A 12,867-nucleotide genomic window follows, 5' to 3' on the forward strand; every position below is an offset into this window, starting at 1 on the left:
CATATGCTCATTAGCATGCTGTCATAAACAACTGCATTAAATATATTATGTGTTCTATGACATAAATAAGGTGTTCAACAGGAGGTTGTTGTTTAAAATATAGGCCCCAGGAAGAACAAAAAAGCAATAAATGCTTTTTAATATAGTTGCCTGGTCTTGAATTCTAAATTTATTTCTACCTTATTAATGCTACTTGTATAGAAATTACAGGTATTACTCTAGTGAAATATCTTGACATTTAAGGATATTAGAACTTCCTTCCAGTTTCTCATCATTGATGTATCTCTAGTTAGGTGTTCACTTTTTGTCTCTCAGAACAGGGTTCGTTTGATAGATGTCTTCAACCCATCCTAGTTCTGAAAGTTATCAAACTGGATATTGAATTTAGAGATCGTTTAAACTCTATGAGATTCAAAACCTTCATTTTACAGAAGGAACTGAGTGTCTGAACATTTTAAAGTTTTGTTTTGATCTCCAGTAGCTGTGAGGTGGCTATGGCATACAGCAGCCTGAAGTTATCTATATCTCAGTTTCCCAACAATGAAATGAACCCAAGCCACAGCGGCGAGTGTCAAATCCTAACCACTAGACCACGAGGGCCAGTGAATAGGAGGGTCCTGGCTCTTTGTCTGCTTTGATGAGATAATTCAGTGAAGAGATGGAAAGAGATGTTTACTTGAAACAAGTAAAGTCTTTATTAGGAGAAAAAATGTACCTGAAGATAGAAACAGGGATAGGCTCCAAGAAAGAGTTGTGTGTATTGAAGTAATTTAAATCTTTTACATGGTGGCAGTCTTCTGAGGTCCCTCTTGGCCAATCATCTTTCCTTGTCTGACCTTGAGGCCATGGTTGTGTGTGTGAACATCTTTTAGCCAAAATGGATTCTAGCATAAGGCTCTCTGGGAAGTTTCATGGGATCTATTACAGTCCAGCACCGCCTCCCTTCTCTGACCCCTGAAGAATCTTTATGCACATGTATAGTTTGGGAGGTCTCCTTGACTTCAAGATGAGAAATATGGGGTCTCATCTTTTACCTGAGCAGGACTCAGTCCTTCCTTGCTCCTGCCATGATCTGGATCTTGAAGTTTCTGTCCATAGTGGACAGATTCCAGCTTTTCAGCCTGGGGCACATCTATCTCCTGCCTCAGATTTAGTACAGATCTTTAGGTAATAAAGCCAGGATGAAGGGCTAAATATCCAGACTCCCAATGTGATGTATGTTCCACTAGAGGAAAAGATAATGATAATTAGGTTGACTACATTAAAAAGATCTGAGTCGGGGGGGAGAATATATTGGACTGAAAGGGGGCCAGGCTGTATCTTTGCGGATTTTTACCAGTCTAATTTATGGTTGATAGATTCTGTTATTTTACAATTTGTATTCATTGGGAAAACTTTCAGCTGCTTTCTTTGGGTAAATGGCCTAGCTGGATGAAATGAGTGTATGACAATGAGTGATGGGCACATTTCAACAGAAAGAATAAAATAACGACTTACTTTGAATATAAAGTTTAGCGAAATTGAGTTTGCAAGAGCATGGCAGATAACACCATTGAGAAATAGTGAGAAGCTGTTTGTTCAGCTTTATCTTCACTGGAGAGTGAGGTATACAAAGCTAGGAATAATTCTATCCATTGGAGGTAGTATGAGTCACTAGTCCTTTATAAGCATATTGATTATAAGCAATTTAGATGTCTGCATTTTAAATCATAGAAAACTGAAAAATTTTCACAAAGAACAACACAAATCATTCCCATTGCTGAAAAATGAAGGGAGCTAATGAAGTTGAGATTCATATCCTGAGAAAAATGAAATTGAAACATAATTTAGTGGAGGGGTGCTTTTACAGAAATTAAATGCTACCTCAAAAGAACAAAGAGCCCCTACATAGATGTGTTCATCTCCTCTGCATTTTTTACAAAGGGGACTCAGGAGAAAAATTGGATTAAACAGAAGCAAGAAAATTCAGTTTAGACCCTAGGAATGATTAAATATTGAAAACAAGATACCATGGAATATTGGAGAATTCCTAATCCCAGAGATCATTGAAAATGAGATTGAAAGTAATTGAACATGAATGATTTAGGAATACACCTGTTTGAGCAAAAGGTGCATCCAATGACCTCCTGAGACTTCATCAAAGTCTGTGATTCAACAGCCAAGCATTCTGTCAAATGCTATGCTGCCAGCCAGAACATTCTTAAAACTAACTGTTCATTTTACACTCTCTCCAGATTCTTAAACAATATTCTATACTTTCTGTTAATTTCTTATGTTCATTTATGTTTATGGGAAAAAGTTCCAACTATAATATTCATCTAGATTTTCTGGTTCATGAGAAATGTTTGGATGGATAATAAGACATGTCAGGGATTTGTGACTTTGGGTGATAGCTTTATTGAATTATTTTTCCAAGTGGGATTCCTTACCTATTTAAAACCCACCTGAACTTTGTTCTAAAAAAAAATTCCCACCCTGTTCAGAGTTTACTTTTTTTGTTATTGTTGTTAATGAAATACCATGTCTGAGTGGATTTTGAAAAAAAAAAAAAAAATTGATGAACACTGAATCAGAATGCAGAGATAGAAATAGCCCCCAAATCTTAGCTACCCTACTACTAACCATTGGTACTTTAAATCGTATAGTTTGAGTTGGAAAAATTAGTCATTTCTGTCTAAATTTTCAAGTATTTATTAATATATGATGATAGCCATGCCTAAATTTGTATAAATTCTTAATTTTTATATTATTGCTTTTTTTGGACCAATAGTTTCATTCATTGTGGCTACATCAATTGGACACATTTTCACTTCTTTAACACAAAATCCTTGGTTTTAAGTTTCATTTAATTTGGATATTTTTCAAAGCTCCCTGCTTTTTGGAAAAAGTTTTGTGAGGAAAAGGCAAGGGATTGATGCCCAAAATCTATTTCATTAAGTGAACCTATTTCCCTGTTCTTTTATGTTCCAGGTTTCCAGATTAAGTCTTTCACATCACTGCGCTTCCTGGTGGAACCTTCTGATGCGGTTACCATGCGGGGAGGAAATGTCCTCCTGAACTGCTCTGCAGAGTCTGACCGAGGAGTCCCAGTTATCAAGTGGAAGAAAGATGGCATCCACCTAGCCTTGGGAATGGACGAAAGGAAGCAACAACTTCCAAATGGGTCTCTGTTGATACAAAATATATTTCATTCTAGGCACCATAAGCCAGATGAGGGACTTTACCAATGTGAGGCCTCTTTAGGAGATTCTGGGTCGATTATTAGTCGGACAGCAAAAGTTGCAGTAGCAGGTAAGTGGATTTTTCTTTCTCTTCCTCTTCCTTCTCCATCTCTTTTCTTACTTCTTTTTTTTTTCTTTTTTGAGATAAGAAATGAATATTTGCAGAGATAATGAATATTTTTAAGTTAAAGGGAAAATGGAAAAACATGTATGCTTACTTCCTTATAGTTTTGATTGGTGTTTTCCCTAAATTAGCTTGGAAAACAGTTGAAGAATCTCAACAACTAAAGAAACATTATTAGATTTTTCCAAAACCAGTTTTGGTTCAAGTAGATTCACTATTTACATTTAAGGGATGAATTTTTATTAACAGAAAAATATTAGAAATATAATTTCCTAATCCATTCCATTTTATAGCTTCCTTAATGATGAAAATTTGCAGAGTTTGTGTGTGTGTGTGTGTGTGTATTGTTGGAGTTCTTTTGTCTTTAGAACAATGAATTTTATTTGTATTATAATGGCTTGACTATTATATATCTCTAAATGAAAAGTAAAAATTAGATTGGTGTTTTCAAATATCTTTATGCTTGGAAATGTATTAACTCAATAACTGAGTAATAAGATAAAGGATTTTTTTTTGTGTACATTTCTTTTTCTAACTTGAAGTGGTACATACCCTGAAAGAAAGTGTTGAGTATTCCAGAATCCATGGATATTGCTCTTTTTACCCCACTTATTTTGGTGAGATAGCAGCTTATAATTATTTCTTTTGCAATGTTAGACCTGTATGGAGTGGAATCATTTTTTTTGCTTATTTCTATAATGAGTTTTTTTTTTAATTTGTTGATATTAGACACAAAACAAGACAAGTATATCCAACTTGACACAAATTTAGGCCTTCAAATTGGTTTGAAAGTCTCCTTTCAACCTAATTTTAAGTTCTATTTGCTTGAATGAATAGGCCATCATTTGATATGGGTTTCCTTTCCCAGGACCCATTTAGTTTATATCCAGAAATGCTGATGGGAATGAGGACTCATTTTCAGAAACAACATATATGAGGACAATCAGGCAAGACCACCCCTCTCCCATGCACGCTGCTAGTGAAGATGCAACAAAATTAAAATGTGAAAAAAAAAGCGATTTTGCCAGGTGATGGTATTAAAAAAAATAGGTCTCATAGATGTCATCAGTCCATAAATCTAGCTTCCTGCCTCTCTCTTATGGCATCTTTTCCTGACTAAGGACTCTCTTTCAAATTCAATTCAACCTAACCATCCCTAAGTAAAAATGTCCTGGTGGGCAGTGTCTTCACCTAGTGACACAGTGGTCAGCCGTCTTGATTTTACCTAGACTGACCTGCTTTCAGTACTTCAAAGTACTATGATCTGAGATCTCCTCTGCCCCAAGTAAAACTAGAATTTTTGGTCAAACTACCTAGTGGTAGTATCCACTTGTTAACAACATCATCCTGAAGCATGGATGCAGGATATCCCCCTTCCCAAGAACTGTGAGGTGGGATCCTGATCTTGAAAACCAAGGCTATCAGCTTCTAGAGTCTTTGAGTGATGGTTGTCTGAAATTTAACTGATGAGCATAAAGTGTAGAGGGGACTGAAAGCCTATGTTAATTACAATGGATTAAAAAGAACGAGTGGGGAAAATGCTGAGCATTAAGATAAAAACCATTTTCGTGGGAAGTCCCTGTTGTGGCTCAGCAGTAACTAACCCAACTAGTATGCATGAAGATGTGATCCCTGGCCTTGCTTAGTGGGCTGAGGATCCGGTGTTGCGTGAGCTGTGATGTAAGTCACAGATGGGCTCAGATGTCACATTGTTGTGACTGTGGCTGTGGCCAGTAGCTGCAGCTCTGATTCAACCCCTAGCCTGGGAACTTCCATATGCTACAAGCATGGCCCTAAAAAGCAAAAACAAAAACAAAACAAAACAAAACAAAAAACTGGTTTCCTGGAATTCTTCAAATGAAAGGGAATGGGTACAATTTAATTTTCCCTCGCTTGAAAATTTTTGGACCCTCAGATCCCATACAATTGCCCACAATACAAAGTAGCTCAGCTGATGTGGATGAATTGGGTAGGAATGGTGCCCTGTTCCAAAAGGCACATGCATATGTTCTGTTAATGAAAACGTCCTGATAAGTTATGGTTTCAGTTTCCTGTGATCTAGATTCACTTTTTCCCATTCTGTTTCAATGGTGAGATGAAGAATAGTTCCTTCCCTCTAAGATATTAAAATAAAGTGGCTTTGACTTTTGACTTTGGTATTCCATACAAGGATAGGCTGGCTGAGTCAGTCACTGAGTTACAATCTAATATTAGATTGTATCATTTCAAGGCAATAAGGCTGTTCACAGCATTTTAAACACTTACTGTTCTGTTTGGCAACATGGCATACATCAATGTTATGTCTGCTGAGGCTGAGATTGCCAAACCACTGGAATGCACAGGGGCATATATCTTCCCATAATAAAGACCATGGGCCTGATTTAATCTCATTTTTAAAGCATTAGCAGTCAATAAACCAGTCACTCCTAAAAAGTAATAGGCAGCTTTGCTTTGAATGAAAAAAAAAAAAAATCTTCCTTACTCTGCAGTGCAATATAGAGCCCATTTAATATAATGCTTCGCTTCCATTTTGCTTTTTCCAAGTGTCTTTTGATAAAAAGAAATGTGGTCAATGAAATCTGCCTTTAATCAATCAGCTCATTTTGTGCAATGATCTTGCCATGCACCATTCATTCTATTTTCTAGGAACTTCTCAAGTGCTCTTTAAACCCTGAGTGCACCCTTAACTGGAGCAGGAGGGAGAATAAGAAAGATAAATGAAGGGCTACCAGCCCGTTCAACATCTTGTCAAAAATCTTAGTGTATCAGGCCACCTACTGATGGTCAATATTTCTAGGAATTGTGAGTTCTATCAATAAGGATATGCCTGGGCTGTTCAATCCCTATTTAAAAGCCTCTTGGCCAGTACTAGCTGAAACCTGGGAATTGTACTTGTATCCAATTAGCTCTATTCTAAAATGGTGCAATATTTCTCTGCCCCATAAACCTCTATTTAGAACCTCTAGACTGAGAACAGCAAAGCCAGACTTTGTTTACATAGATTCTCCTACTGCTTTTTTTACTTGGTACCCAGAAAAGTGTTGGGCTGCAACTTACAGGCCTACAAGCCCTGTGCTGGCCCAGTTTTAAGATCAAAGAAAGAGGCTAGAGTCAGCAACAGAGTCATCAATGGTTTAATGAATGGGGGAAATCTTACAAGTCTGAAGAAAGAGTCCTAGAGAGACATCACACTGTGTGCAGTGGAAATTGGCAGGACATGGTGGCAGTCTTTCTGGGTGGTGGTGGGGGTTTTCCATTTGCAGGGGTAATTGACATCAGGTTTGCTCATTGGTTATTAGGGAAAATAGCAGAGGGACACACCCCTTACCACCATCTTAAGAAGAACAATCACTAGCTAAAGACGGGAAAAGTATGTAGGAAAGTTAGTCGTGTGAGTGGGGTATAGATGAAGCAGGCAGTGGTTGAGCAGGGGATGCACAAAGAGCAAGAGAATAGTCATCTTTGGTGGCCTGACCATACAAAAATATTAGGCATGTTTAGTAGTTTTTTTATTAGACATTAGTTTTATCAATAAAGATATGGGAGCTCCATATATGGAGAGTTCTCAGCCAATGTCATCGTCTTCCTTCTTCTCTTCCTCCACTTCTCTGTTACAGAACTTAATGTGATTTAATTTATCTTTGTGTGTCCCTCCTCTTGATGGAGTGAGTTGGAATAATTTTGATTTGTATCTTAATAGTCTATAAATTAATTAGAAGTTGGAGTGAGTCAGAATACTCCTATGCTACTGAAAAATAAACCACGTGTCAGTCCCTTCTTTGTTCCATAACCCATAACATCAAGATGAACTTGCATCTGGCCAAGCACATCTTTCCTATGCCAGATGTCACCATCTACCTGAGCCTGTCAATTCTATTCAATAAAACAGATGTAATAATAACCTACCTCCTAAAACTGTGGTGGCTTTTCAATATCATCTAGGATGTAAAATTCAATAGCAGCAATAGTATAAATAGACTTAGTAATGGTTATATTGTGTTATCACAATTACTACCATCAGGAAATGAATTTTAAATATTTCCAGGTGATGATGCAAAACATTTTTTTGAGGGGAGGAGAGAAAAATAGGCTGCAAATCTTGAGCCATAAATATTGCCATCTTAGATCAATGTAATCCACGAGTACAAACTGAAAAGCCTGAATGGAGTTTTCAAAAAGTTGAATTTGGAGTTCCCATCATGGCACAGTGAAAATGAATCTAACCAGGAACCATGAGGTTGAGGGTTCAATCCCTGGCTTCACTCAGTGGGTTACGGACCCAGTGTTGCAGTGAGCTGTGGTGTAGGTCATAGACCAGGCTCAGATCTGACATTGCTGTGACTCTGGTGTAGTCTGGGGACTGTAGCTCCGATTAGACCTCTAGCTTGGGAACCTCCATATGACACTGGTGTGGCCCTAAAAAGGCAGACAAAAAAAAAAAACAAGTTGAATCTATGCAACTGTTGGTAAGCAATTCCCAAATTGGTTTGACTGCAAAATTCATCTTTTTACAAATTGATCTAATATACTAATCAATGGAGCCAATAGACTTTGTATGGGCCAGACTAGAAGTTCTAGATCAAGCAATAACTGCTGTCATTTCGGGAAAAACATGTGGACATACTTCTCAACCAAGCTTCCTTCATGATTTTCCAGCTGAAAAAGATTCACCTAAGCTGAGTTCCCAGGAGTTAGTTGGTCTAGAGTGGGAATTTAACATAATGCCCTCTCCATCAAGAAAAAAATAAATGAATAATGTCAATGTGTAAGAAAACCAGATCACAATAGCCCTCCTCTGAATAATCATGTAAGAACCATCTTACTTGGCTTCCCTGATGACTCCACCCCACCAGCCCACATCCACCATCCAACACATCCACCAACCCAAATGACTATTGGCCCATACACTTCCCTTGCAGGGCTCTGGAGCCCAGCTGGAATCTAAGGGTTTCCTAGGCTTGTGTTCACACTCTTGGCTCTGAAAGGGTACCAGCCCCTCCTCCCTCATGTGAGGCAGCACTGACTACAGGACATATTATATAGCCTTTGTGTCCAGGTAGCTCCTTTTTTGTTGTTAATTGTAAGCATTTACATCTTGAATATGTCAGCTTAAAAATTATGCACAACTTAAATGTTGAAAGTTAAGTATTATTTGCGGCAAAATTAGGACTTTAGCCCAGGAGGCAGCATTTCAGATAGCTCTGAAATACCACTCCAAAGAGTCAGGGGGAAATAACGGCATATTGGAATTTTGGTGAAATATTAAAACCATTGACTTGCTTTTTTAATTTTTTTTTTAATTTTTTTGACTTTTTGCTATTTCTTGGGCTGCTCCCACGGCATATGGAGGTTCCCAGGCTAGGGGTCAAATCGGAGCTGTAGCTGCCAGCCTACGCCAGAGCCACAGTAACGCAGGATCTGAGCAGTGTCTGCAACCTACACCACAGCTCACGGCAACGTCAGATCCTTAACCCACTGAGCAAGGACAGGGATCGAATCCACAACGTCATTGTTCCTAGTTGGATTCTTAACCGCTGCGCCACGACGGGAACTCCTGACTTGCTTTTTTTTAAATGATACTTTGCTCTTTGCACAGTATATGTATATGCATTATCTAATGATGCTCAAAGAAACCCTGTGATATTGATGCCCGAACTGACAGAACAAACTGAAAGGAGGGAGTGACTTTCTGGTCTTTCTGAGACCAGAACTCAGATTGGTGCATGCTTACTCACTTGTTCTTCTGCTTCTCAATCTAAGGGCTGGGTTTAAGGATGCTGTAAACAGCGTCCCACCTAGTCAGTCCTTTCTTTTTAATCAATGGAATTCCTTCAAATATGAACTAAGGGAAAATAATAGTAAATTTTATTCATTCACTTATTCCCTTGAAAACATCAGCTCTTTGTGGGTGTAGGGGTTCATAATAGGCCTCCCCAAAGTGTGCTACTTTGGTGTGTGGAATAATTTGAGCTGCAAGCAGTGGAGATGTGATGGGCTTAAAAGAAACTACTGTTTGTCCCTTAACAACCTAGAAGAGATTAAATTGGGGATTTCTCTCAGAAAAGGAGTTACTATTAGAGATAAGTTTCATCCAAGTGGCCCCATCTATATGGAGGGACAAATATTTAATTACTAAATCTCTAATCTTCATCAGAATGTGAATGACCCTCTGGCCCTTGGAAACCACACAGGCTTCTATTCCTTTCCTTAGCTCAGGATGGCACATAGATTTCATTTTGCTTTTCTCTCATATATGCAAGATCCCTTTGACTCTTATGTATGTGGGGTTCCTATCCATGGGAAATTAAATGTGCTATTCTCCTGTTAATCTGTTTTACGTCAGTTTAATTCTTTGACAAGTCAGAAAAACCTAGAAGTTTAAAGGAAAGATTTTTTCCTCCCCAACGTGGGGAAATATGCTTTGGATGTTTTCTTCTAAGTTAAGAAGATTTTGCTATCACAGCTAAACTTTAACTAATGACACAAGATAAATCTCTCCTGAAAAATGTAGAGAACGTGGTTTTTAAAATAAGCTTCTAAATAGTTTTTCTAGGGGTAATTGTTGGTTATCTTTTTTCTCTTGTAAATGGTTTTATAATTCAGGTCAAATTTGCATTTTTTCTCTTGTTTCTTGAAAATCAAGAAAATAAAAGGCCAACTAAATTGCATTTACTTGAGTTGTTATATCATTGAGGAGCATATATTTTTTTACTTCCTTATTACAATAGATGTTTCAAGATGCAAATTGTAGCACTCTGCTTTTAAATAACACAGGCATTATAATTAAAACTCCCCTGAGTTAAAAAAAAATAATTAGTTACTTGAGGAGTTGTTTCAATGAATTCCCTTTCAGAATGCCTCCCATTTAAATGAGTTATGAAATAATTAGTGAAAGTGTATTACAGAGAGAAACGCTAGAATTGCTACAGCAGAATAGAGCATTTCGTGAAATGATAACCTGACCTTTGTGTTTTTTACTTAAAAGGAAACAGAAAAAGGAGCTTGTCTTAAGAAAAGGGAGAATAAACTACATTGCCTCAGGCCACTCAAATGTTATAGAAAGGAAACAGCAAGAAAAATGCTCATATTTCTTTTCTCTACAGGAACAAATATAAGAATATTGCCTAGAAGGTCAAGTTCACCCAGTGAAGCAGTTTGGAAAATGTATCCCAGTGCCCTTGAATACTCTCAAAATTCTATTTTGGGGGATGGTTCAGTTACAGAGCAAAGCTTTTAATTTTAAACTGATAGGGATATCATTTATTTTCAAATGGTAAGCAGGAAAATAAATTATTCTGGCTCCATATTCTTAATGGTCTTAATTATCTCCACTTAGCTGAATGTTCCTATTGTTCTGTGGTTAAAACATGAGAGAGAAAGAAAACATAAGGAAGAAATGTGGTGTTCTAAGTAACTGTTGCATACGTGCTAATCTCCTAATTTGTTTCAGTTTTGTTGCCCAATAAAATTGGAGTAATCACCAATATTGCCCCAATGCATACCTAACCAAAGCATCCCACACCCTCAACTAAAATAATTTCATTTTAAGGAGTAGGTTTTTAGGTGCCTCCTTCCTAAGTCAATTAACTCTACAATAACATTAAAACAGAAATATATTCCTGAAAAAAATGCCAGTGGAAAGATGCCTTTTACATTATAAAAATTACAAAAGAAAACTTGACAAGGCTTTTTTTAGTAGAAACATTAACAAAATAAAAATCTTCCAACCTTTCATTTCCCTTCCTTTGTTGTGAATTCTAATACATATGACAGTGGAAATAGCTAATTATTCATTCTAAAAATCAGTATCTTAATACTCCTATTCTTTTATTTGACCCTAGCTGGCTACAGGGTGAGTATTGCTGGTACTGTAATAGCAAAATTAAAGAATAAAATATACAATGGTGATACAGTAAAATAGAACAATGGTAGTAACCAAAAACTCTTCTGAATTCTAGAAGACCCTTTTGGAATACAATTTTTTTTTTTTTTTTTTTTTTTTTAGTGAATGTCAGGGTAGCAAAGACTCAGAGGAAGCAGACAGTTCAAGTAGCAGAACTGTACATTTCTGATGCAATTATGACTGATAATAAATTTAATAAAACATTTTCACTTTTATGAATCTATCAGTGGAACTGATTTTTTCCCATTATTTTTATGTGCAGGCTGAAATTTATTAAAATTTAGTATTATATAAAATCTTTGAAGTAAGATAGTTACATTAGATATAAGTTTTTCTGCCAGGTAAGTAAACATTAGGGAATGTTCTAGAAATTAAGTTAGAAGAAATCATGAAAAATCTCACTGTATATAGTACCTAAATCATCTTTAACTTTTCCTGTCAGGATCAGTATATAGAGATGAGAGTACAGAATACCTTCAATGAAAACACCTACTCATCTCCCTTTAAAAAAGCATTGTTTGGAGTTCCCATTTTGGCTCAGAGGGTTAAGAACCCAACTAGTATCTATGAGGATGTGGGTTCAATCCCTGGCCTTGCTCATTGGGTTAAGGATCCAACATTTCAACCAGAATTGCTACAATCTGCTATGTTGGTCACACATACAGCTAGGATCCATCATCGCTGTGGCTGCGACATAGACCTGTAGCTGCAGCTCCCATTTGACCCCTAGCCTGGAATTTCCATATGCCACAGGTGTCGCCCTGAAAAGGAAAAAAAAAAAAAAGTAGAAGGTAGTGTTTTTTAACAGTCTAACTTTATATTTATAAACTATATGCATATATGTATAATAATCAGCCTAATTCATTGGTCGTTCCTCCTATAATTTTTTTTTTTTTGGTCTTTTTGCTATTTCTTGGGCCGCTCCCAAGGCATGTGGAGATTCCCAGGCTAGGGGTCCAATCAGAGCTGTAGCCACCGGCCTACACCAGAGCCACAGCAACGCGGGGTCCGAGCCGTGTCTGCAACCTACACCACAGCTCATGGCAACGCCGGATCCTTAACCCAATGAGCAAGGGCAGGGACCGAACCCGCAACCTCTTGGTTCCTAGTCGGATTAGTTAACCACTGCACCACGACGGGAACTCCTTTCTTTTTTTTTTTTTGTCCCTCCTATAATTGTTAAATGTGTTTATTAGTTTATTATTCGGTAGAGATGTGAATTAGAATACATCGGGAAGAGCTGATTCCTAGTGACTAGGCAGTAATTGGAATACGAGAAAGAGCTGTGTATTCTTAATATAACAAATAACTTGTTTTGGACCTTGAATTATGAGTTTAGCATAAAACAATGACAAGGAAACAATGATAAATATTTTTGATAGCAAATAAATAGCTACAGCAAATCCCAAATCTATCTCCTCATTCCACAACTGGGAATGTGTATGTCACATGTGTATGTATATGCATAAATACATGTATGTATGTAAATATATGTATATATACACAGACACATGTATACATGTGTATACACACACACATATATACACATATTACTAATATAATATCTTCAAAGCTACACTCTAAGTGCTACAGTTGAAAGCTCTTTGGAAGTTTTCTAT

The 12,867-nt window shown here is 37.1% G+C and overlaps 1 protein-coding gene across 1 annotated transcript in view; it reads left to right on the forward strand.

The window, feature by feature from the left end:
• The window catches only part of DCC (DCC netrin 1 receptor), a 1,209,032-nt gene that overhangs the window by 410,352 nt on the left and 785,813 nt on the right, over positions 1–12,867 (forward strand). The window contains exon 2 of the mRNA XM_047769428.1: positions 2,971–3,291. Within this exon, the coding sequence (XP_047625384.1) occupies positions 2,971–3,291 (321 nt within the window). The remainder of the gene's footprint in view (positions 1–2,970; positions 3,292–12,867) is intronic.

This window comes from Phacochoerus africanus, chromosome 2, assembly GCF_016906955.1.
Source record: "Phacochoerus africanus isolate WHEZ1 chromosome 2, ROS_Pafr_v1, whole genome shotgun sequence".
Lineage (NCBI taxonomy): Eukaryota > Metazoa > Chordata > Mammalia > Artiodactyla > Suidae > Phacochoerus > Phacochoerus africanus.